Below are 27,754 nucleotides of genomic sequence, written 5' to 3' on the forward strand. Positions count from 1 at the left end.
TGTGGACAAAGACATGGGTGCACATAACAACTACACAGGTGACATCAAAACCAAACGCATTCACCAAACGCTCTCTCTCAAAACCTTTGGAGCTGCACACGGATGCAGGAGAACTGAGGCCACATCAGAAGATAAAGAAATATACAGAGGCTCTCTCCAACACGTGGAAGTCATGACTATGTCTCTGAGGTACAGTCCTTAATATTTTTCCTTTTTAAAAATTTTCATAAATATCTTTGTGGTTTCTTGTTGTTGTTGTTTATTTAATTTTGAAAAAGAAATAAAAAAGATACACTTTCTAATTTAAAATGCCAATCATGAAAAGATTGGATTTTCATCACTTCTGAGCCTCTATAAGTTACTCAAAATATTCATCTTTCTTTTACAGACATGCATTTGGGGCTAGGGTCAGACCAGTGAAAATATATAAGCGGTGATACTCTCCCATGCTTAGCCCACAACCCGATCTCCACCCAACTGATACACCAAAATGAGACCCACTCACAGTAAGATTGTGCATATCTCCATAATATGATCTTTCCTCTTCTCTCTCGTCTGATCAGTAGTGAAATATTCAGCAGTTTTCACATTTAAATTATCATCAGGCTTCAGAGTCAACATCCCATTGAGATTACTGGGGCGGTTGATACTTCTCTCAGAGCTACCGTTTAAGGCTGTCTGCAGACTCAGGCAGACATCACTGAATGGGTTACTTCTGGTACGCGACTGAAATGTTATCTTCGCAACCATAAGACAATATGTTTCAGTATAAATGCTTGCATTCTGGAGCACAAGTTGGCAGCCACCAGGAAAAAGGGTTGGCTTGTGGACCACAAACTGGCCCAATCTGACCCCCGATTCTGGACTAGTGGCCTGGAAGAGCCAATGGATTTCATGGAAGCTAAAATGAATTTTAAGAAAGTTAGTTAAGATGTATTTCTTTGCTGAATGACCCCCACATCTTGGATAGTGGGGACATTCAGCACACACATCCACGTTAAACTCAGTTTTGAGCCAAGCTTTTCAACTTAGCGTTGAGATGCAATTTTAAATGCTAAGCTAATGACCATGTAACAAAGATCAAGGAGGCCAAATTATACCATTTGTGGAAAGTATACACCTGAATTTCTCTGTATTTGAAAATCAAAACAAGAAATTTTATATACAATATCCATGTTGTTTTTTTCTTTTCCTTTGTTACTCATTTTTGTTTTGCACCAGATAAATATGAAGAAGTTCTGAAAGTTTGGGTAAAGAGCAATTAAGTACATTTTAGTTTTTAAATCAATTAACCAGTTGAAACTTTATGGTTTTCATTCCTGAGAAACCAAATTTAAACACTAGAGATTTTTTTCTTTCTTTTTTTTTAATTTTTCTTTTAATAATAGTCTGGTCCAGATCTTGAATAATAATAAATAAAAAAAAAAGCTTGGGAATTAAGACAGGCAAGAAAAGTTTAAACATTCTAACATCTAACATCAGCAGTGCCAATGCTGTCTAATAAGGTAGTGTAATTAATCCTGCCTGATTACACAGCATTAGGTTAAGCAGGAATAAACACAATGGAGAAACTGCAGAGAAGGTGAGACCACTGCACACAAATTAACAGCAATACCCCACAAGCTACATGGATAGAAAAGACGTAATTGATAGTGCTATATTAAAGCTCAGTTTTAGGTTCAGCTTTGGGCGTTGCTGCCAAGTACCTTTTCGTAACTTCTTTTTTCCAACATTTTCCTAGTATTTTGTAGAACTAAAGACTTAATTATGAAGCTAAAAATTTGTTGTAAGACTTCAATAAGGCTCAGATGGCTGGTAAAGGGACAAGTAGATTGCACGGGAAGGAAAGCATTACACGTGCAGGCGTAGAAGCAAACTCATCTCTGGTGTAAAATAACATATCTCCCCGTGGTCTTTGTCCAAGGTTTCCTGAAACAATTCTGCAGGAGGTTTCAGAGATAAGTTTGGCCTGAATGTGAGAAATCTAATGTGCTCTTGCTTCCCTGGACTTCAGATGAAATAACAAGAGCTGAAGTTCATGGAAGCCTCAAGAGGTTAACACTTCTGAAGTGGGGACAAGCTTATCTAAGAAGCTAACTGCTGATTAAAGGACTAAACTTTGGAAATTTATTTTGAAAGACTCAGCCACTGAGCTTAGGGGATATATTTTTCAAGGAGAAGCTAAGAAACCTTTGAACTTTCTGGTGAGAGTTAGCTTTCACCAGTGGGAATAATGAATGAAACATTGATGTATTAATAATGTACTATTCTGCAAGTAACAGTTGTGTTTTACTTAGAATAGTTGCATATTTATACATCATCAACGTACAATTTTTTTTTCATTCAAGTTTTTCTTAGAATAGGTAGAGATTTTGAGGAACAATATTTACCTTAAAAAATCAGGAGGCTAAAGAAATATCTCTGAATTTGATTCCCCACTCTCTCTAATGCTATAATGTCAAGGCAGCAATCTTTAGGGTGCATGAAAACTTCCTAGGAGAAACGGAGGGTCTAATACCTCTTTTGATGGAACCCGGGAGCCTTTCCTTTTATTCCACCATGTTTCCAACATTGCAATGAAACAGGATAGGACAATCCCAGCAGCGAGGATGCAGAAAACACCTGCAAAACTTTTTATGTCCAGGGCACCTCCTTTCTGTTTGGTGTCCACAGATGAGTAAAGATCACATTGACTATTCTTCGGCCACCATTTATGCTTCAGTATGTCCATGTCACCATTCTGCTGCAGCTCCAAAATCCTTGAGGAGAAAGCACAGAGTCAGGGGTTACAGTGGGGCAGCGGAGGTAGCACTTGAGAGCACGAGGATGTAATCCAGCTGCTCACAACCTTTCCTTATGTCTTGGAAATCCAAGCAGCTGATGAATCCAGACAGACTGACTTACCTGGAAAAGAAAGCTTGAATATTGGGCTGCCTGTAAAACGGAGCATATGGGCATTTATGCTCCACTCAAGATACAGGAAAGCACAAATAAGTTTCTCTTTCCTTCTTTTAGGATTTTTAATAAAAATGCTTTACTTACTTAATATACCACATTTTCTTTACTGGTTTTCACTACAGACTATGCCAATTGATTTTTGTACTGCATAAGATATTTAACAGTATGTTTTCTGCATTTTAATCACTGGAGAAGAGATATTTTAATTAAAAAAAAAAAAGGAAAATACAGTTCAGATGTATGACAGGACAGTGAGGGTGGAGTGGTCATACAACACTGGCACAGGCTACCCAGAGGTGGTGGGCCTCCATGGGAGCTCAGAACCAAGGTATATTTACGTCTGTATTTGCTGTTGCTAAATGCTGTACCTTGTGATACTATATTCTCTATTATCTCTTATTTATATATGGATCCTGTAATTATAACATCTTTGTCTAGCATTGAAAAACTTCCTGATGATTTCTTTCCTGAAATATCACAACTTATTGAACATGCTGAAATTGTATTAACACCTTAACAACGGTTGATGAAATATTTGTGTTCTTTGGGGTGATCATTATCTGGATTTAATAAAAGGATTCTTGGGTCCAACCATTGCCTTAAGTCAGCTTTCTATTGCTGCTAGACAACTGGATGGGTCTCAAGCAACTCCTCCTGACAACCTTAGTGACTATTACGATCCTCGGGAAGATTGGAAATCCTTATTTGCAAAGATTCAAGAGGCTATTTCCACTGTTGATGCGAATTTTCCCATGTCTGGTAGAATAGCTATTCTTTCTGCTGAATTATTTAAGATTCAAAAAGACAATATCCAAACTGCAAAACGATTGCTATGGTGGCATGTTAATGCATTAACTTGGGTCAAATCAGTAGTGGCAGAATATATTGCAAAACTACAAGCGTGGCTGTTAGCTCCAGCAGCCTATAGAGGAAAAGGTGCCCCAACCATTGAAGGAATCGCTAGAAGCATTAGGGTGGCACCTGCAAGTGGAACAGGTCCTTCTAGACTTAGAAGAGAGGCTCACTCTCCAAAAGAGATTTCCAAAAATCTCTTTGCAAAATTTCTCTTTCCAAAAGAGATTTTGGAAAGGACATGGCATTATTTCCACAGAAAAACTGAGAGAATTCCACCACGAGTCTAGCTTCCTCAGTATTTCCAGGGCTGTCTCCATCCCTGGAGACATTCAAGGCCAGGCTGGATGTAGTTCTGAGCAACCTGATCTAGTTCAAGAGGTCCCAGCATATTGCAAGTGGGTTGGGCTAGATGACCTTTGAAGGTCCCTTCCAACCCAAACTATTCTATGATTCTACCTTCTCTACTGATCTTTAGCAGGTTGCCTACTTGCTGCTTTGGAGAGAGAACAGAACCATGACAACTTAAAAGTAATCTTGCTCAATAGGAGTATGTGACCTGCTGGTAAGTAATTTTCATAGGAAGGTTCTCTGCTGCAGAACTCACTCATCGTTGCACCTACATGCCCAGTGACTGCCAAAGATTTACTGGGCAGCTTGCAAGGTTTGTGTACTTAGCTAGACTTCCTGTGGGATGAACAGCTTGAGAAATGAGAATTTTGTTTGGAGGAAGATCTTCCTATCTAGTTTGTTTATCCCCAAACATCCAGCAATGACTAGAGCAGCAGCTGGGTGCCTCTGGTTAACCAAATAAAAAATTCAATGATTACACTTAAAACATTGAAACAAAGGGAGTGTTTTCCTTCATGTAATAAATTTGTTTTTCATTTCAGTGTTGGAAGGCAAACAATTACTTGTGCAATCATTTGACACAGCATGCAAAAAATCCAAGTGCACACAAAGCAGCAGAGATCTGGGACGTTGCTACCAGAGCCTGTACTGCATTGAAGGGGGAAGAAAAGCTGTTCCATTGACTTAGGGCTACCATAAGAGCTCAATGCAGTGGTCTACCACAACCTCAGAAAAATACAGTAGCAAGAAAAGGAGTTTGAATGCACTTGGGAAGCACAGGGCAACTGCTCTATACAGAGGTCATTCAATCTCTAATGCAACTTGACCAGGTAGTGTCAATGAAGCCACTAAATTTTCTATGGCACATCCTGTGCTGGTTTTGGCTGGGGAAAGGTTAATCTTCTTCATAGTAGCTGGTATGAGGCCATCTTTTGGATTCGTGCCAGCAACTGTTGGTAACACAGAGATAGTTTAGTTATTGCTGAGCAGTGCTGTGTAATACCTTGTGTTAGTAAGCATGTCACTGAAGGTCCAGCCCTGAAGAATGGCAAACAAGGTCAGAGTTGCCTGACCCAAATTATTCCAAACTCAATGCCAACTTAGGGAAGCCCCATTCCAAAGCTTCCTGAGGGGGCAAGGATAAGTCAAGGACAGGGGGACTCTATTCTGTTGCAAGAAACTGAATAGCTGTTATAAGACTTCCATGTTCAGAGGAGCTTTGGAGGCACAGGGACCATACACAGTATTCTTGTCATTGCTGCCTACTGGGAGTGTGTGGAGAAGCCAGAGCCAGACCCAGTGGTAAGAAGAGATGTACCTGGGATAAAATAGAACATGAGCAAGTCTGACTAGATGAAAGGAAAATGAGAGAGGCCAAACACTGAAACAGAGAATCTGTAGCATCTCTATCTTGGCAATATTCAAAAGCCCACTGCGTAAGGCCCAGAGCAAACTGATGTAGCTAGACCTGGTTTGAGCAAAGGGCTGGGCTGAAGACCTCCAAGGCCCTTTTCTATCATAACTACTCCTCTGCAGCTGCAAACACAGTCCGTATGCTTCTCTCTGTGATGGCATACAGTCCTTACAGACATAACTCACCATAATTCTGGTTCTTGCTGCCCTAGCATCCTGCAATAGGACTTATGTAAGTATTTTGGCTCAAACATTATAGTCTGTTAGGTTAGCAGGAGCAGCAGATAGCCAGCATAAACAGAACTCTCTTGTATAAATTCTTGTGAAATAATAGAAGATGAATTTTAGATGCCCAATCCAAACATTTGGCATATGTGTTTTTATATTTAGGAATTACTGTACTATCTAATCAAGTCAGTAACAGAACAACATTGCTGGGTTTATTTCTTCCAGCAGTGGATCTAATCCCTGAGCAGGCCTATTTTCTCTTTTATTCAGGCAGTAGTAGAATGAGCCATCCAAATGATTGCTCCATTCTCATTAATTAAATGATTCTTCACTTGTCAGTATAATTCCTGATTACACAAGACATCTTTTTAACAATTGGCATTTGCATAAAGACACTGAACTTTGGCGTGTTCCTTAGCAGAGATTTATTCTTAATTGTACTCCTGCTAATTATCAGCAATTTTCTTTATGTATGTGACATATAAAGTTCAATTATTTAAAGGAAAACATAAAAAAGAAGCAGAAATCAGAGACAGTAATTGTATAAACTCATGGAAAAGCTTGAGGAATAGAAAGCTCATAATGAAGCCTTCTAAAACTGAGAACAGATGCTGAGAGATAAAATACATATCAAAAGAAATTATAAGAGCATGAATATATAACTATATTAACTTCACAGCAAAAAGGAGATCCTCCTTCTGTTAGACTTTTAGTACTAACACTTTGTTTCTAAATTTACCTGTTTATGGAACCAAAATAATAGTTAACATATTAAGAAGATTTAACACTACTAACCTGTTTCTAGTTATAAAACCTCCTATTTTTTAGCACACTTTCACAAATTAAAATCGTACTTTTATTGAAATTCCATGAAAAACAACATGATGAAGGGAGGCTTCTCGCAAGCACACAGGCACTGCTATACTCGGGTGCTGCAGGAGCTTCCCACACGATGGCACTCTTTCCATAAGAATGCGTGTTTTTCCTGCAGTTCGCGGGGGTGCCCTCACACACTCTAATCAGATACCTGTTGGGCGGCAGACACTACAATCAGTTTGGTATTTGATTTTCACATTTAATAAATGACTAAAATAATAATGCATTAACTAACTGCTCTGAATGATAATGATGTGATAAATGCTATAATTCCAGCAAGTGCCTCTTCTCACAAGTCCCTGATTTTTACAACTGAACTTTTCCTCGGCAACCTTGGCTTGTTTGAGCCTGCTGTATTGGTTGTATTGCTATCAGTAAGAATGGTGGAAAGTAGTAAGTAGGGTGCAAGGGTTCCTGCTGTTTTGAAATCCCAGTCTTAAAAAAGCATACAAAAGAAGCCTATATATTGAAATGATCTGATTTGTCTGAAAAACATGACCTTTAAAACTTCCTTATGGATAGAGCGCAGGTCTTAATATATTTTTCTCTGGCAGGAAAACTGTTACAATAACATTTTTCAAGGCAATGATGTAAAGTTATTGAGCTGCACAAAAGAAAATGTCTGCATGCACTTTAACTAATTTGGCTCGGAATTCACAGTGCCAAGTGATGTCTAGTGGATCTAAGCATAGAAAACTAAACCGCCTGTGGTTTCCAAATCTGTCAGTCATGTGAACAAATCCTACTGAATCAATGTGAAAAGGGCTGGATTTGGTTACAATGTACTTTGCTGCTGGCAGTGAAATGCAATTATTCCTGCAAAACACCCACAGATAAAAAAACCCCCAACTTACTATGATGTTCAAGGCCAGGCTGCATGCGGCCTTGAGCAAGTTGGTCTAGTGGGAAGTGTCTCTGCCCATAGCAGGGGGGTTGGAACAAGATTATTTTAAGGTCTCTTCCAACCCAAACGAGTCTATGTTTCTATGATACCAAGCTGTCACAAATGCTACAAAATTGAGACATCTCTGATAACAGTGTTTTTTGATCTTGTTTTACTTTTTCTGAGTAGCGAGCCAGAGACATGACAGGCCATTTAGAATGAGATAAAAAATGCTAATACATGGTCTCTGAGATGCCAAAGATTACTCAATACTGGTTTCCTGCACCAGGAACATGTTATGTAGAGGTACGGCTTCACCATTGGCACTGACAAGGAAGAGGAGATGCTACTCTGTTTCTAGTCTCCAGGATCAGGCTGCTGCAGAGAGGAGATGTGCAGCATCAAGTAAGCAAGAAAGTAAATAAAAAGCCATTTGTGTACCTCAGTGTGCTGTGCCTTGGGGGCTAGAGCCAAGGCCCTGGTCTGGTTGCTGCCTTCTGGGTAGCTTGCACAGGTCACATTTGAGAGTGCTCAGTGCCTGCAGGTGGGGTCAACCACTTGAAAGAGCTCAGGTAACTTCTCCAGTGTCTAGCCATGAGTCAAATTCCTTGGGCAAAACCTGCGCACTGGAGCCTTTCTAACAAAAATCTGATATGAAGTCTTCAGAGTATTTGTTTTCTCTCTCATAAAACAAGATGAAACTAAGCGGATTTATGACCATCCTTCAGTTATCAAAGCAGACAGGTAGGAGCCCACATGGAAGAGCTGTTTGGTTTCTTTTGTTTCAGTGAAGTGACTGCCCAAATCTTTCTTTTTTCGAGGAGTGGAATAGGAGTGATGACAACTCCTACTTCATCTCCCTGAGCAGTCTTTAGCTTTTGGAAAGCAGGCCTACTTCCTATGCAGCAGAGCAGCTTTTGCAGGTGCCACCAGCTTTAGTGGTGGAGAGGGATAGTCACTGCCCAGCCCTGCTTGGTGCCTCCTGCTTGGGGAAGAGGAAAACACAAAATAAGGATGGAGACAAACAGAAGGCTGTAGGTGATCCCTGTCACCTCCTGCCTGATTCAGAGAAAACTCCAGGAACAAACTTGCCAACACTTGCCAACAATGAAGTGCCACCTGCATCACTTCATTGTCTGATGAGTTTTCATTATTTTGACTTTATCCTTGGGGCCTTGTGGGAGATGCATGTTGATGCTAACCCCAGTGCCAACAATACTGTCATTCCCCAGTTGCCCAACAAATCACATTTGCATCATATTGCAGCCATGGACTGTTATGAAGCTGCTGAGCAGAGTGAAGGATATATCTGTGTTCACCTACAGGAGGTGAATATTCCTGTGCGATTTTGTCTTGCTCAAACAGACATGATAAAGAGATAGGGAATGGTTGGAAATAAAACTCAAAAGTGTTGAAAGAGCTGGTGGGAAGGTGGTCATCCAGAATGAGCTGCTTGCCCAGCACCAACTGCACTACCCATTTAGCCATCCCTAAACTTAAGCCTAAAATTAAAAGGGACACCAGACCATTGAAAAATAGATCCCAGAGGTGAAGGAGGCATGGGAAGGTGTAGGACAGAAGTAGCTGTCCTGAGATGAAAGAAAGAGGGAAGGAGCACCTACTCCTGAGCAGACTGAGGCAATGCTTGCAAGTGAGCAAAGCACCCGGGGTTAGATCATTGCTATTCCAGTTCTTCCTTCGACTACCAGTCTTGGTATCTGTAAACAGAATTGCTGGTTTTGAAGAGACTGTTTTCTGTGCGGTGTTCTTTTTTTTTCTTTCTTTCTTTCTTTTTTTTTTTTTTTTTTTTAAGCCAGTGTTTTAATGAGCTGCCAATCATGGGCTCCATGAGAGGAAATATTTCATGCCAGCCAAATGCAGCTTGGGCTGCCAGATTAGAAAAAGTTGTGCTCCCTCTCCACCCATTCCCACCACTTAACCCAGCAAAAGAGTGCCCTTGGGTCCAGCTGCTAAGCCTGTTTTCTGGCAGGGACTCCAAGCAGATTTAAATCCAACTAACTTGTGCCCCATGAGGGTAGGCAGGTGGTCGCCTTCTGATCTGCCCTTCAAGAGTGCTCGGCATCACATTGCTGTTGCTAGGAAGTCAGTGCACAGAAACAAGGATAAGCATCTCACCTTCTAGATATGATAGAAGAAGCAGTAGTAAACCAGACCTGCTGTTCAGCATTATGGATTTGCATATGAAACAATATGAAAAGAGAGAAAGTGGCTGACCACCTGTTTTGCTCAGCAAAGAACCACCAGCTTCAGAAGTTGCAGCACTCATCACTCGGATCCCACAAATCAGTACCACTTTGTTCAAATTGGTGAACTGCTTAGATCTGTTAAATATACATGGACACTCTCAAATACAGAAGGCCATATTTAAATGGAATAGCATCTGCAGTAATAAAAAAATGAGATAGTAACTATGTCATACAACTGTGGTGGAGCTTCATAAGGACAGCTCTGTAATAGCTTTGTTCAAGCAAACCGCATAGTTTTGCTGAATACTAACAATTCAGAAACCTAGATGAAAGCAGAAATCAAGTTATTAAAGATTTTCATTTTAATTTTAATATAGAAAAAGTTGAGATGAGCTTAACTGTCATTTCACTACGCAGATCTTCCCTGCATAGGAACAAGAGTAGTAGTACCCATTTATGAATCCTGAGTGAAAAGAGAACATCTACAGACAGTTACATAAATATCACGAGTTCATTAGGCTCAGTGCTGTTATGGTAAACACCAAATTAATTCATTATGGTGAGTCATGGTACAGTGCCAGCCTTATTAAAATGAATAAATGTACTTTCAAGGTGTATTGGTTCCTGTGCACTACCTGTATTCTAGTCCTCTTTTAGAAAATTACTTGAAAAATGACAGTTACTAAGCTTTATAAAAAATTCAGTACTTCATGGCCACGTGGCCTGGGGCCTAATTTTCCTCTTGCTCCATTACCATATACCAAAAGCACATAAAGGCAGGGAGTCTCTTGGAGTCTGCAGAAGAACAAAGCAACTGGGGCAGCTCTTCACCTCTGCTCCTTGGGTTGCACCCCAAAAGGCTGTCTTGCTAACTGCCATGTTTCCATTGGATCCACGTTAACATTGGATCTGAGATCCAAAGATCAACTGTGGTGTTGCATGTGATAATGGAGACAGCGCTTCTTCCAAAACTACACTTTCTTCAAACACTCCCCTACGTTAATTCTTGTGCAACACCAGAGGCAGTCATAAATGATGTTTTGACTATATGAGGAGACAGTATGATTACATACATACAACTTCAGGTCCCAAGTTGCACATAGGCAAATCAATATCTCTTTTCAGAACTGAAATAACTGTCAATTTCACACAGAACTGGGAAACCTCAGTGTCCAAAGTCAGTGTGAGTTTCATTAACTTACAGACAGTAGAGACTAACACAGGGCACACTTGGGAACCCAGCCTTTCTGGTGAGGCTGTGACAGAAGTGACATTTTTCTGCATCGGGACGGGATACCAGGATTAGGCAAAAATAGAAAGCTTGGAAAGTGCCTTTTCAGTCAGCACATACTTCTTACACATCTCCTCCCCAAAACCTCACCCGACCAAACACGTCCTCCAGTGTCACTGCCTGAGAAGCCCTGTCGTAACAAGCCACACAAAGAACTGTTGTCCTGCTTAGTAGGAGAAAGCAAACAATTGAAAAAAGTACTTTAGTTTGATTTTGTGATTGTTTTCTTCAAAAGCAAAATGCAAACAGGTAGTTATTTGGGTCAACTACTGTTTAACCTAGTTAAGTCTCAGATTTTTCTGAGCATAAAGTGCTAAGTTAAACAATGAAGTTTCCATTAAGAAAACACCAAAATGAAATATTAAAGTGTTTGTCTTTTGAGGAAAAAGATATTTTTAAGAAAAAAATAGATCATAAGGAATAACTTTCCTCTGTTTAGACAGTCTTCTGATGTCCTATTAGGAGGATAAATAAATGAGCTTACTGAACCTGACCTAGCACTGAATGCAATGCAAGCCTCATCTTCAGCTAAGAAGCAATTACATGAGAAATCAAATTACTAACACAATTAATCTTGAGAGTTGTGGTGACTAGTGAAATTTAGCTTTTTATATATTATATATATTTGTTACCTTTAAAAGTCAAGCACTCATTACAGCTATGACAATATGGTGTTTGCTAATATTGAAGCTGGACTCCAACAAATTGGTAACAGGCAGAATGAAAGCAAGCCAAAAAGACACAACAAAGCAGAAAAGACAGTAAATCCCATGGAGACCCAGAGCATATCTGCAGTCAGGAAGGGAACACCTTGGGTGGTCTTTGAAAATGTCAGCATCATCCTTAAGCATACTGTGATATTTGGGTTATTAAATACAAGAAAAGATGTTTCATTTTAGGGTAAGCATCTAGAAATGATAATCTCTGCTTAGAGTCATGCTTCAGGTAGTGCAAAGCCTCATTCTTAAAACTACCTACATCCCTATTTTGAGAAACAGAAGACGCATCAGTCGCATTAAGTCCCATTAATTGACAGTCTAGAATAGCTCTTTTTAGAGATCTAGGTGATGCTTGCATATTTGACATTTATTTGCTATTTACATAAGTAAAAATGACAATACACAGCTGATGATTCTCTTGGGTTTTTAAACTGTTTGTCCAGTGTTTTTCTTTAAGCCCTTAAAAATGAAAACCAAAACCTTCAAAATTTTCTTTTAGATAGTGCTTAAATGAATGATTTATACAGCTTGATTTAAATATCATCAGTTGGATCATAAAGAACCCAAATCAATACTTTAGAGTTATCTCCAAGGTAAACAGAGTTGTTGATAGAAGCTAGACAGGTAAACACAAAGTCTGAAGATCAAATCACGGTAATATGCTTTGCACCTGAAATCTGACATTTAAAAATATCTCAAAGGTTTTTATCTCTTAGGTACTTGGTTACAGCAATGAAAACTTCTCAGATCCATTCCCATCCAGGGTTTTATATGTATTGGGTTTGAACACAGCACTTCTGAACATGAACACTACACTAACCAACCTTAGAGATTAATGTTATCCTGAGAACCATCTCCAAACAATCCTTTGGACACTGAAAGTGAAAATGTTTAAGGTATCCCATATGATATATTAGTCCTTCAGAATTTAATTCATTACTTTAATTTGTTCTCCCAACTAAAAGCATTTCATCGAAGAATCATCTCTAGAGACACCCCCAAAATATGTTTTTTCTTTAAAGCCTTTTTCAGATCACACTAATGAATACTCTTCAAATACACACAGCCGTATAGTGGCTATCTAGGGAAGCCTAAGGAATTGCCACAGTTCTGCCCAGGAAATTATGAGAACCCCTGTCAAATATACAGGAGGCAACTAAGAGTGAATTTGACCATACTTAGAAAAAAAAAAAAAGAAGAAAAGAGATTTCTTACATTAAATCTTGCGATTTGAGAAATGCTCCCCCTGCTCTTCAGGCTAAATGCGTGTCAAACCACACTCATGACACAAGGCTGGCCCAAGTTACAAGTATTTCTGCCAGAGATGGGTGCCTGTGGAAATACTGCCTAGGGCACCTGGTCTGGCCTGGAGCTAGCTCTGCCTGCTCCCTCTTCCAAGCTGCATCAGGTAAGCCCTCCTCCAAGGCACATGAGGTCATAAATTTCTCTACCGTGATGAGCATTCAGATCTTCCAACCTCCTCAGGCTGGAAATGACAAAAGATGAAGTAGTACAACTCTGCAAGCAAAGAATCTGCCTGAGTGCTGTGCTACACTCTGTGCGCAGCCCTAATCGATGCCATGTGTTGCTACTGCCTTTTGCAACTGTATTGCTCCTGTGTGTGGGGAGATAAGCTAGGGGTTGGCCTAACCACTTGTTTTCGCCAGACTTAGTGATTATCTTTAATAACACATCAGTGTGCCAGACTGCCAACCCTGCACACATGGGTTTTCTGCCGACATGAGAGCTTACTGGTTTTGAAGACATAGCATCTTTCAGTGCTCTTGCAGAACTACCAGCAATACAGAGAGGTGAAGAAGCCTGACACAGACACCCTGCTAGCTACTGGGGTTACAAGACTTAATAATTCCCGGTTTACTGCCCTCCTTCCACTGCAGTGTATGTCCTGAGGGGCTGCAGTCTACTTTGCATGATAGGAATCAGCACGGTGTTTACTCACAGGATCATGCTACGTGACACTACAGAAAAGTGCCCAGTGCCATTCAATCCAGGTCAACAATCTGCAGGAGGACCCAGTGTTTGTTCTGTTAATAAAGTCATCTCCCTGGTAATGCTGCAGTTTTTCAAGAGCCACATCCAGCTAAGCTTGTATCCCAGACTTAGCCTAATCAGGTCTTCTGGTCCTTCCTGCATTACAATAAGCAAGGGCTGATCCTGTTAAAATCTGTAACAGTATTTTTTTCAGCCTCTGGGGTTTTTAGTGCTTTGGAACAAGGCATTGCAACCAGACCTACCATTACTTTTACTGCTGCTGGAGGAAGCAGAGCAGAAGGAATTGGCAGGAAGATCTGAAGCTTTGCATTTTACCTGATAACGTTTTTTCCCCCTCAAATCTAGGCCCATGCTATTCATGTTCTGTGCAAACCAAGTTTCTTAGGCAAAATATACAGAAAGCAATGCCACTAGTGTACCTAGTGTACCTAAGCCTTCCATCTGAAATTTCAGCCCAGGCAGAAGAAGGAGAAGATAACTGCTTTTCTTTGCAAGTAATCCATCCAGGTCAGAACTGAGACTTTCCCATAGAGTAAGAAGGGTAAGCAAGACAGTAAAAGCAGCATAAGATTAAGTTCTTGCCACCCACAAGAACATATCCCTCTTGTGCCCTATATTTCTAATATTTCATATTGGAGTGTCCAATGATTACATTCAACAGCAATCATACAAAAGCGTAAGTTAGAAACAATCTAAACAGGGAAAGTTTAAAGGAGAAATCTCAAGCTTAATTTCTTAACTAATGTTAAAAAATAAAAACATACACTCATCGGCTTCCTGACAGAACACCAGTACAATCTGCGGGCTTTTTTTAACTCCAGAAAGATTTAAGGCATTTGACATTGTGACAAAGTTCAGTGATTTTCATGATTTTCTGCCTTCTTTCACTGCGTATCTTCATCATCAAAGTCCACATGGGTAAACCGAGTAATTTCCTTACATTCTATTTTTAAAAGTAAGCAACATGATTTAAGTGACATGGCTTAGTGGGAAGTGTCCCTGCCCATGGCAGGGGGGTTGGAACTAGATGATCTTAAGGTCCCTTCCAACCCTGATTATTCTGTGATTGTATGATTCTGTAAATATTTAGTTTTTCAGTCTTAGAGATCCTAATGATTTCTACATGTTTGGGGGTTTTCTATGTTTCCAGGGGTGTGGTTTGCCCCCCACCCCCTTTCTCACCAATCTATTGACAACTGACCTGAAGATTGTAGTCCATTCAGCTCAGGGAAATAGGAGACATACAAAACATATGTGTGTTGCCATTGCTATGCAAGCTTCGCTTGTACCCTTAAAGTGTTTTACAGCTTAACCAATGAAATCTGCAATTACAGGAGATGCCTTAAAGCAAAAATCTTTCATAGCCAGCCAAACTGGATAACGGGCACATTTACCCTCTGTTATTGTACCTACTGTCACTTCTTTTATAACATTATCAATCCTACTTGTAGTTACGCAATTTCTACCATCCAAAACTCAGAGGAGGAACCTTGGGAGCAAGTAAGTGAACCTTTCTCTCCTTCTGCCTTTCCTTCTTCTTTGATAGGTAGGTACAGCCCATGGAGCAGCTTCCCACAGGGGTCACTGGGCTTGCTCATACTCTCATGACACCATGCCACAGCAGACTGGCATGGCTCACTACTACAGACAGAAAGCAGTGCCAGGGTTGGTAACATAACATCACAAAACATACTCAGTTTTCCTGTGGTTTGTGCCAGATAAACTGTTACCAAAATAAAGAACCCCAGGAATAAAACACAAGGTGTTCCCAAGCACTCCTATCAACTCCCCTCTGCAAAACTCCAGTGGCTTTGTAGGAGTTTCAACACTTACATAGCATAGGTCAAAACCAAGTGACTTGGCAGCAAGATTCAATTTGGATAAGTGGTGAGCCTGCTCAGACGATCTGTACATATCTTTTTCAAGACCAAGGGCACAAGGTCAAATTCTGCCACCTCTTTTTGATAGCACAGAAAAGCAAGCTCGTTCTTTTCTGCTGGCAGAGGCAGATCTAAGAGCTGGATGAGATCTCCTGCTGCTGCCCCACTCATGTTGCTCAGCTTAGAGCATAGGGCAGGTTTGGTGACAACCAGGTCCCATAAGAGATTCTCTGTAGCAAGGTCTGCTGCAGTCAAAAAGTGGAGTTTGGAGGAGAGACATAAGAGAAAGGGAGACATACAAACAAATTAAAGCCTTCCAAGTTTAAAGGAAGAATTGAGACTATTCAGCTTCTCTTGAAAAGCTTTTTGGTGGGAGAAAAGGGAGCATGAACGGTGGGATATTCCCAATTCCAATTTCCAGTTCCAGAAAGTAGAAGTTCATTTGTGGGAGGGCAAAGGAGGATGTTAAAAGGTTTTTATTTTCACCCAGCCAGTTCACCTTTCCTTACCTCTGTGTCAGACTGAAAATTAGGATTCCACTAAATGGCCCTGCTGCCACACTGCAGATTCACAGCTGCAGAAGATGATGTACAGTAAATCATTGTCCTTTCACTGAGAGCTGCCATAAATAATGCCACAGGAGTCCTCCCCCTGCAACCAGCAGCTGCCTGCAACTGCTAGGAGCAGAGATGTAACACAGCCCCCAGATAGGGAATGAAGAGAAGGTTAAAACAGAGCAGCCTGAAAATAAGATCCTGGCATCACATTAATCACATTAACTTCTAAGCTTTTCAAAATATTTGTCTCTCCTCTCCCACAGGAGAATTTCAATAAGCAAGTTGTCGTAACTTCAGACAAATTTCAGAAACGTGCTACGTTAATTTTCTAGAAGTACCTAATCTTAGCAGTATTTTCATTAACAGCAAATATTACCACTTTGCTTTTACAGAGCAGAAAGCTGAGGCAGAAGTGGTGAAGCAGACACAGAAAGATCAAGCATCAGATGAGAGGTGGAAACAGTGGCTGGACCCAGTCTCTACTCTTTCTGTTCCATTTGCAGTGAGTATATTTATTTGCTTTCCTAAGAGAAGGAGGAGGGAAAGAGGAGGAAAGGAAAAAGAACAGTTTGGCAGGCTACATGACAGGTGGAAAAGGCCAAAGATGTGCAAGCGTATTAGCCATGACTTCCTGAGCAAGCAGTCGGCTGACTTTATTGTTCAGCCTCTACATCAATGACAGCTTCTGAAGGCTTGTGCTGTCGTGCAGCCTCTCCCTTGCTGGTTGTAGGCATTTCCCGAGCACAGGCACAGCCTCAGGGTTACCAGCAGGGCTGAGCTCCGGGCAGGCTTAGCCCAGAGGGGAACCCCGAGGTGATGAGCTGTAGACAGGGGAGCTGGAAAGGACGTGGCCATCAGCAGCAGGGCAGAACCTCAGACACTCCCCAGCTCTGGAGGGATTAGAGCAGCACCAGTGCACATAACAGGTTGATAGAAGAAGGGACTGAGAACCTTCCTTACATTCCCAAGCAGAGCTGTAACATTTCCCAGTCCTTTATGGCATCATTCACACCTTGCCTAAGGTGCTGTCCTCAGATACAATTTCTTCACCTAATTTGGGTCAGACCTCACAAAGATGCATCCAAGCTCTGAGAACTGGTTAAACCTACAGCTCCAGGAGCACATTCAGATACGGGTATCATTGACTGTGGAGATAGCGATGATAAAGGGAGATCTCCATGGAGATTTTTATATGGATAGTTAGGGCTGAGAAAATTCCAATGAGGTTTGCTTCTTTTTTTTTTTTTTTTTTTTTTTTGTTTAGACTAGTTTGTAATTCTCATTTCACTTATAAAACATGAAGATTTTTGAGGGTTTTTTCCCAACCCTCCCTTTTTGGTTGGGCTTCAGGTCAAATTAGGTATTCTGTCCAAATTTGAGAGCGAAAGACACACATGCAGGATGTAGGCAAACTGGCTTCCTACCCTGTTTGCACAATTCAAAGCAAGGACTGGAAGCCAGATCTCCTTTATAATGGGATTATCAGGTAGAGAAGTCATGGCAGAGACACTGATAAAAGACTCTTGTCCCTGCAAGTAAATCTCTAGTTTAGGAAGCTACTGCAGGGTGCAAGAAGATCAGATATAGGAACCTGTCTGCATTAAGGAGAGCTGTAAGCCTCTGGCAAAAGCAGATACCAAAGCTTATGTTTCTTCTTCCTTCCCCCTCCTTCTAAAATTTCATTTTTGCTTTCCAGCAAGCCCTTCAAAAAAACAAGAATTAAACATCAGCACAGCATTTCTCTGTTAGAGAGGACAACATTCAGCTGTACTGCTATTGGACCAGAGCCTGCACTAACCACTCATCACCCTGATGATGTGTGCACAGGCACAGGGAGGACACAGATTCAAAAAGGCAAAGCTCACCCACACTGCCTGCTCAAGAAAAGCATTTTGAACTCATTAGAAAGATTACAGAGGGCTGGCAGCAGCACTGACTGCTTTTCAGAAGTCAGACCAAACCCTCCACCTCCTAGCAACTATCTTCTCTCAATTCCCACCTCTTAGGATGAGCAGAGTACTGCAGCCAGAAATCCCAACCAGCAACACACTGAGCATGAAGCCATACCCCCACTGTGGGAATAAACACACCCCTGTTACTCTAGGAGCCTCCAGTCATGGCCTGTGTCTTTTGATTGTATAATTCCAACTACAGGTGAATGGGACAAAATTAAATGGAATCAGTTGCAGAATAGGACAGCAGAGATTTTTCCCCTTGCTGGAAAGAGAAGCCAGCACAGTGAGACAACAATACTAATGTAACAGGAGAGGAAGATGTATTTTGTTTTAATGCTGTTAGAGGGGAAAGTCAGGCCAGGCAGCCCAGCACAGAAAGCTTTTGCAGGTAAATAAATACTTATACTGGCTAATTTTCCTACATTCATTTTACTTTAGAGCAGTAATAGTAGCAAAACAGTCAGTTCTTGTACACATCTACAAGAGAAGTCAGGTTTTACTTCTTTTCCTGATAGATGAGTTCCCAAAGACTGTGCACATATTTGCAAACTGAATTAATATTTAACATGATACACTACGGATTTTTTAAACTTATTTTTAGTGCAAGCTTTGAGTTTAATCAGGTTCCAGGTGAAACCCCTTACAGTTGAGAATGAAGTTCAGCCTTACTGCTTGCTCTTTGTTTCTTTTTCTTAAATAAATCAAGCAAAGTATAAATCCCATGTGAGGATGGGAGGGTTCAGTAGAAAAAGAGATTCACATTTAATTTTAAATATTTTTTGGGACACATTACATTTTCAGGTTTCTCTTTTGTAATTTGTTTTATTTTCAGAGGACATGAACCTGTTTTGCATTTGGCAGTATTACCTGTTTTCCCAGTCCTGCTCATGGCCCTGGGACTAGGAAGAGACTTTACTGGATAGGTGGCCACTGGATACAGTGGCTTCTTGGATGCGTCAGCCTCCAAGTCCTGCTCATGGCCCTGGGACTAGGAAGAGACTTTAGTGGATAAGTGGCCACTGGATACAGTGGCTTCTTGGATGCGTCAGCCTCATTCATCTGCTTAGATTTTGCAGTGTGGGGAAAGAGGGCTCTGCTTGCAAGGGAGATATTTAAGATCACAGGGTCGCTTGAAATCTTATGTCTAGAAAACATATGGAGAAACTTCCATGCTCCTCACACATGCTGATCATCTGCATGGGCAATGCTTCCAGCTCTTGTGATAGAGACTTGTCCCTAAAGTACATACTGAGAAAGGTCAGTGAAAATTTCAGGTTTTCATTTTATTACCTGTTCAGTGCTTGCAGTCTGCTTTGCTATGGGGTAGCACTGCCACAGTGTCACTCAAAGATGCTTAAAAACCAGTGAGGAAAGTGGAAGATGCACTTCCTTTTCTTTAAATGCAACCCTTTTGAAAAGCTAGTATCTGTTCTTTTGGGGTCTGGTTCATAACTGGGGCATGCAGTCCTTTACACCTTCACTATTTCTTTTCAGCCTGAAAATGAGGGGATTTAATATGCTTCTGTTTACCTTAATACTTGACCTCTGTTTTACATATGTATCACAGATTAAAAAGGAGGTAGAATAGGTCATATGCAAAGCCAGAGCATAAAGGGTTATGATCTGAGACTAAACAAGCAATCATACCTTTAGGAAAGAGAGGTGGAGATGGGACAATGAGCAGAGACCGTAAATACCTGACAAGTAGCAGTGCAGCCAACAGGAAGCGATTAGGCTGATAGAGATAACTGGGTGGCTGAAGCTGAGACAGAAGAGTTAACTGAGGCCACCTGCAGCAGAGGAAGGAAATCCTGGTGGGGGATTGGGATCGGGATCGGGATCTACAGCACTAACCATGGTGAAGTCTCCATCAGCTACAGGAAGATGTCCCCATGCTGGGATGGTTGGTGAAGTAAGGAGGAATGGTGCTGGCAGAGTCAATGGCAAAACTCTCCCTAACCAGGGTCTATGAGTATTTAGCACCTAATTCTTTGTCAAGGAGATTGTGACCTTCTGTGCCTTGTTGGAGCTGCTCTCTACAACTAAATTTTTAGCAGAGAGGCAACATGGGTAAGTAGCCAAGGAAAGTCAACAAGCTAATTTTATGGTCTCCCTGCCTTCTATCTCAATAAATCATGTATGAGAGCTTTTATGACAGTGTGATTGAAAAACAGAGTTACCTGATAAGTGGCACTGGAGACAGTGCTCATTTGTGTGCTCCATAAAGACATGGAAAAATAGCCCAAATCTTGTTAGTCATGGGGCCTTAAAATGTAATGAATTTAATTTCTTTTCATACCGACACACAGCTTATAACATCAGTACATTTCCTCCCAAGCTGACTCTTTCAGACAACATTTTCCAAAGCAGCTAAATAACATCAGCATCTCAGGATTTTGCAAAAGTAGACAATAGGTTTAAGCAATTTTACCTTTCTTGCCACATTACTAGCAGTGGCTGGTAAAGGTCCACCCAGTCCATCTCTAACCACCAGGCCAAGCCCTGCCCATCACTTAATGCCTGCTCAATTTTCCCTTATATGACTGCATCTTAGGCATTACTATATTAATATCTGACTCTATCTGGTATGTCACGATATTGCAGCAATATTCTGGTAGACTGCCAGCAGGCTTGGGGAACACCAGCACCTCAAAAGCATGTGCACAAGGAGCACATGTTGCAACATTTTCTCATGTGCAGATGCTGTTCAAAGAGAGATGAATGTTTCTCACACTAGCACTTTTTGCTTTGGGACAATGCGAGATCTTAGTGTGGGCATTGAGTTCACCAGGCGTACACACACAGCTGTGTTAGAACAGGGTAGCAAGCAAATTCCATCATCTTTATGGAGCATGTAATACCATACCTGGCAGTCAAGCAGCAAAGCTATTTTCCCTCTTGTAATTACTTACAACAGCACTTCTTAACCTGTACAGTACTGCATCCACCCTGCTGAAATGCTATGACCAGCAAATGGGGTATGAAGCCCCCACCTCACCTCAGGAGCCATCAAGTATGATAAGGTACAGAAAGCTCTTAATTAGGTTACCATGGTTTAGAGGAGAGATTTATATGGAGCACGCATGAAGCTTTTGAGGGGCACAGAGAGATTTCTCATTCTCATAGTGCTTGTACAACATGAGCTGCAGGTCATTACTGACCTTGACAGAAAATAGAAGATGACTCCGCAGCTCCCTCTTGGTTACAAGGTGGGAAGAGCAGCCATATGAAGCTGTACTTGGTGTCAGATTTCCCTTCAGTATCCACTGTGCAGAGATAAAAGTGATGCAGCCACAGCTATGACGCTTAGCTTGATGCCCTTATGGTTTGCATCTGATAAAATGCTGTTCAGAAAAGGTCTCCAGCACAGCCACTTTGTTAAGGAGGGAGACCACAGCCTTTCAAAGGTAGAGTCTTATTCACTAGATTATTATCTGTTCCCACTGGGCTAAATTGAGCAAAAACACCCCTCAACTGACTCATTTCAGCAGCCTGCAGCTGCTCAGCTTTTCTTATTAGCACCTTGTAAAAGATTTCTTAACATGTTTAATTTCAAAAACGTAATAGTTGAAAAGAAAAAAAACTAGCTTGGAAAGTAAGATAAAAGACAACTATAGAAAAAAATAATTATCTTAATTACAGAGCAGCTTTGTCCTCTAATGGGAAGGTAATTTTTTCTCAAGACATCCTCTAATGGAAGATGTACTTAAAATAGGACTGCAGTTTGCAGGCTGCACTGAACGTCTAAACCCTCACAACTTGTATTTACTCTATTTCAGAATTTTACTAGTGGATAAAAACCATCCTTTTCTCCTCCCAGGATTGCAGATTCATTTTGCAGAGCTCCTACACTGTGGCATTAAATATCCCATGATATTCAACAAGGTAAATCAATAGCAATGGATATTTTGCTCAGTCTTTTTTTGGGTGGGTGGTTGGTTGGTTGGGTTTTTGCTATGGCAGGCATTGCTCTGTCTTCTCTGTATATAAAACAGGCAAATTTGCAGAGGTGGAAGACATGATCTGCTGCCTTCTGCTCCCCATGCATCCAGGTGATTCCAGGAAACTGTATCTGAGCCAAAAAGGGGTTGTTTATCCCCAAGGAAGCCTTATTGCACCCACTCACCCTTGTGAGATTTGGTGCCTCAGCTGAAGCCCAAAGCAACCTCTTTGCACTCAAAAATCACCCTGCCCTGAAGTAGCATGCAGTGCATTACTGGCTGCTTCTGTCCCTGCTCCCATCCCCTGTGGTTCTATTATTCTGTCTGTTTCCAAGGTAAAGCCAAATGTGGTGGAATACTGTGGATGTCTGCTCCACAGAGACTGCTGAAAAGGAGCTACTGGCAAATAATCTCTTTGTTCTGCAATCATTTTTATGTCTTCAGCAAAACAGAAAAAACCCAAACCAAACCCAAAGGACAGTAAAACTCCACAACCCTCCTTGACGTAGGTGGGTATCCCTTAGCTAATATGGGATATTGCAGTGCACTGTCCAGTGGGGAAACCACTCTTGATGTTAATTCTGAAAAATCACATCAGCTGAAATCACATAACTTAGAACAAAGTTGTTGCTTCACATGTATGGAAATTCATCAAGGATGCTGGATGCTTGAGTGTCTCTGCCCAAGGAGAACTGTAACAGATTCTGAAGATATATCAGTATTTTACACAGGTTATGTCCTAACAGAAATATCATTAAAAGCATTTCTTGCTACATTTTTTCCTGCAGTGCTGTAAATAATCAATTAAATTCTCTAATAGCATTACCCTTTTAGAGCGGAATATAAAATCTGTCCTTTTCGGATCTTGCACAAAAGTATGCTTCTCCTAAGTAGGAGTAAAGACTTTGAGAGCATCAGGTTAACTGAGACTTAAGGCCATCTTATAAGACTACCAAAGACATACAGGATGAAAGATTCATGTGAGCCTTAAGCTGAGCTCTTTATGTGGGTGTTCTTTGTGATCCACAGTTACTCCTGAAAAGTTCAAGGGCAGTGTATGGAAGAGGCATACTCTTCTATAAAGACCATAATCTCACCACTGAACACTGAAGTGACTTAAAAATAGGAAGCTACTTGAAGATTCATAGCACTCCATAGGTTGCAAAAGATGTTATGTTGCCACTAGCTCACCTTGTAATCAACATCGCCACAAAGTTGTCTGTTTCCAGCAGACTCAGATGTCTTTTAGCTGGCAGTCAACACATCCTGCGTGCTTGCTTGGATGTAAGTGGGCAGAAAAGAACACCAGTGCTAAGGGGCAGAGCCACAACTTCCTCTAGTATCTGTAATATCCCAAACACGAAGTTGGAGGTGTTCTATGACATTACTCCTCCTCGCAGCTGGAAAGTATTTCTTGTGTGTCCCAATAGCCCCTGAAAACTATCTGTCAAAGTGGAGAGGGTCTGAAGCACAGATCTGATCTTTCAGGGGTATGCCAGTCAGAAGATGCTGGACAGACAGATGGTCCCAGCACTGGTGATGCCAGATGTGCTCTTGAAGTTCTCAAAGTGTCACTGTAGAGTGCCACAGGAGAAACTGAAGTCTGAAAGAGGCCAAAAGTATATTTCTCAGGAGGCCTCTAGTCAGGCTTAGTAATCCACACTGATATACTTTTCTTAAATATCCAAGGAGCTAGACTGAAGTATACTCCCTGGTGTGCCACTAGAAGAAGAAAGGATCATTGAATTTGGTCACCAAGGTGACTGTCAGAAAGGCTGCCCAAAGACCAGTGAGACTCATGGAAACATACTGGTGGATTTCAGATTTGTGGAAGATCTGATGTAGGGTTGCCTAGCTCACAAAAGCATTTCCCACCTGGCATGCGGTGCTGAGTAGAGAAGGTGCACCTCCTGAACCTAACAAGCAGAGTTAGACCTAAAGGTCTTCTTCCACTCAATTTTCATTAATTAGTTTTTTCTCTCAGTGGTACACATCAAGTTCACAAGATGAGCTGTGACAAGAACAATCCCTTTTCTGTCAAGATTGCATCACCCACTATGGACCCATTCTTGATATGGACAAACTATAATATTTATTTCTCATCCTAAGCACTGCTTGGGAAAGTAGTTGTAATTATCTTAATTTATCTATGAAAAAAACAAACAAGCAAAAAAAAAAAGGTATTAATTTACCTGCCTAACATCTGTTTACAATTTTTTTTGGTAAAAGCTACATAGAGTGCAGCATAAATAGGAAATCTAAATATTCCATGCAAATGTCCAGAGGCACTCTAAATATTATGATCCTACAGAATGCACAGTGTCAAATGTGACAATGAAGGCAGGATTTATTGCTCACGGTACAAATACATAGGCCACCATTAATTCAAGTGCGGCCAGTAGCTGATCTACTTTGTGCAGAAAAAATACACTCAAATGGGAATAACAATTCGAGCTATGTAAGCGGAGAAAGAAAACCCTTGAAAATATAGTACTGCAATGGTAAAACAAAACCTACAAATTGTATTTTCAGCACCCAGCCTGGCATACATAATTACTCATATCCGAAAAGGTCGTTTGGCTCAATTTGTGATAATTTTAACTCAATATTTTATTTATCATGATGGCTTGTGGAACATTGGTTAAAATGGGAATGCTCACACTTGCAGTTCCTCTTTCTGTTCAAACAGAACTGCTCACACTTGCAGGTCCTGTTTTTCTTCACGCTCTTGCAGTCAGGGCTTTCTCACAGCATTTTTTCCTAGGGATAGGTGTAATATTTCTGAACATTATCACCCGTAGAAGAGCTGGCTCTGTGTTAAAGATTCAGAAGTAATAGCCAAGCAATACTTTTGCCAGGGAACAGCTGCGCTGTTCTTTCCTACAGGAGACCCTGATTTGCAACTTAGTTGAAGAGGAGGCAAAATAATGCAAAGTACAAATCGATCTTTTATTCTGAGCTGCCAGGGAAAAATACATTTTCCCCTACAAAAGTGTAATTCTTCTCAGAGTTTCTATGTCCTCATTTAAATGCAATGAATAACCAATAGGCTATATCTACTCTCCTGTCTTGATCCATAAATATCATTATGGAAAGTGTTTCTGCAGAAGAACTTTGTCTAAGGGATACAGCAAAGCTTGACTCTCAATTCTAGAAATCTGGGTTCAAACCTTGGAAATTAAAATTAGGTCTGTATAATGTTGATGTAAATTACTTCCTTTCTTTCTGTCCTAGAATAACTTAAAAGCACATATCTCCAAAATTGAGAAGACAGACTCTTAAATCATGCATCAGGTCCAGACATTCTTTCTTTAGGCAAAAATGTAAGTTTTGACAATAATCAATGCTGATTTTAGAAAATAGAATATGCTAACAAACTTTGAGGCTATGGAGGCCAGAAAGGATCATCACGACAGTATGGTCTCCTGCTGAAGTGAGGGAGAGAGAGACAATTCCACCTACAGCTCCCACCACAAGCCCAGCTGGTGCTAGAGCAAAGGCACATCTTTCTTCAAGATAAGATTTAAAATCTCTAATAGAAAATCTTTCATGCCCTCCTTCCCTGCCAATGGAATTGTTCCAAAACCTAATTACTTGTGTTTAGAAGAAAAATATAAACAAAAAAACCCCAAATCCCAGCTTTAACTCATGACTGAGTTCACCTGGCTTCAAACTCCAACCTTTAGACATTGCAATGCTTTTTTCTTCTCGCTTAAGAGTACTCTGTTATCAAAATTTCCTTCCAGTGTACTCACACTTTAATCACACCACAATTGATCACCTTTTCTCTCTGATTTTGGTAAGCTGAATAGCTTGAGCTTCCGATATCTTTCATAATAAGCCATGTTTCTCAGATTCCAGCCTGCTTTTACAGATCTGAATTTTTATGATGTGTTTGTGCCAGAAATGAGCTTAGTATTAATGACCAATAAAAACCTCACCAGTGTTGCATACCGAAACATGTCCTTTTTGCCTGCTCAGTAGCATCCAACTTGCATATTCAATTCTCATTTATTTCTCCTTAGGACTCTCCAAATAATTAATTTTAGGGACAGTTTGTAACAGAAAAAGATTATTTCCTTTCTAACAAAATATTTCATCTGGCCTAGAGTAAAACGTTTTGTTTCAGACTTATGCACCTAAGAGAACATCCATTTTTTTAAAGTGAAATGAAAGACAACTAGATATAAAATTACTTTTGAGTAGAAAAACTATTACAACATTTTGATGTCAGTATTTGACATTCATTTTGGGGCCCTGTTTCTGGAAGAGAATGAAATTTACATCATCATTCCAGCATATTTTGCCTCTTCTTGCCTTGTTTCCCCTCCTGAAATCATCTCAAAAATGTCACAGTTTCTATGAGGGTTAATTTGGGTTAAGGCACACTGCAAAACCAAGACACAGTGACTACAAAGGTCTCGTTTCCATGAAGTTCATTCCAATTCAGAGTGAACCAAGTTAAGTAGGAACATGGAATTCATCTTGCTTAGAAATAATCTTTACATGCACGGTTGTTTAGGTGAAGGTGGATTGTAAAAACCTGAATATGGAGCCCCAGTACCTGCCAAAAGAAAAGGAGAGGGCACTGAGTTATTTAAAGCAAAATGCAGCTTGGGGGAACTCTACTACTTCTAATGCCAAGTTAGAACTGAGCTTACGCACCTGGTGGCTAGGGAAGCAAAGAAATATTCCTGTTTGAAACATGAATACCTCTGATTTGAAAATTTTTGAAACTATAAACACTGGACCCAGCAATGTCATTTTAAAGTTAATTTTCAGAGAGCTAATACAAGAGCAGTCAATGCTGAAAGAAGCCAACACACCTCACCGAACTATTTATTGCCACAACAATAGCGATGATACACACTGCCACTATTCTGGAAAACAGCCTTAAGCATCACTTTTTAAAAGAGAAACAAATGCAATAAAGGGTTCTCAGCCACTGCAAGAGCAATAACAATATTAATGTCATTTGAAAAGACAGTCAAAGCACTTTGCTAATGCATATAAATCATCAGCTTCTTTTGCAATGTAACTGCTGTGTTTCGAAATTGCATTTCACCACTCATTTATATTATTCTAACCACTCTTCCAGTCTGTCTGATTTTTAAAGAGTCACTGCATGTCCAAGTCAAAATAAAGTTGAGCCTTGGATGTGCTTTTCTCCGCTTTCATTACAGAAAGGGTAAATACAGTTGCAGGTGCCCCCTTTGAGCAAGGAAAGCTGTTGTTCCTGACAAGCAGCTCTGCAATGTGACCATGGGCTGCTGATGGAGTTGCTATGGTTATAAAGAGGTCCTCTGTGGGAGACATCTTCACTTGTGATTAGGTTTTGACAGAGGCAGAGGGATGCTTGATATGGGAAGGAAAGAAGGACGAAAAGAGCTTCATCCATTTTATCCATGTGAAAGTGAAATTATTCTATATCTGAAGTGTTTTGGAGAAAGTCCTGTTTCTCCAGGAGCAGTGCACCAGGACAAGCCTTGTTTCTGACATACAGGACATCTCCATACAGGCCAGAAGTGACAACCATACACAGAAATAAAATAACCAGAGGTGGGGCTGGTCTTGATCTGCAGATCTTCCTGCGATCTTATGCAAGAGAACATTACACTTTCCAAAGGGCC

The 27,754-nt window shown here is 40.6% G+C and overlaps 1 protein-coding gene across 1 annotated transcript in view; it reads right to left on the reverse strand.

Moving 5' to 3' along the window:
* Positions 1–27,754, reverse strand: part of GRID2 (glutamate ionotropic receptor delta type subunit 2) — a 581,701-nt gene that overhangs the window by 4,288 nt on the left and 549,659 nt on the right. The window contains exon 14 of the mRNA XM_061360976.1: positions 2,519–2,759. Coding sequence (XP_061216960.1) covers positions 2,519–2,759 — 241 coding nt within the window. The remainder of the gene's footprint in view (positions 1–2,518; positions 2,760–27,754) is intronic.

This window comes from Neopsephotus bourkii, unplaced genomic scaffold (genome assembly GCF_033783945.1).
Source record: "Neopsephotus bourkii isolate Nb327-2 ecotype Australia unplaced genomic scaffold, CSIRO-AGI_Nbou_v1 NB_1037, whole genome shotgun sequence".
Lineage (NCBI taxonomy): Eukaryota > Metazoa > Chordata > Aves > Psittaciformes > Psittacidae > Neopsephotus > Neopsephotus bourkii.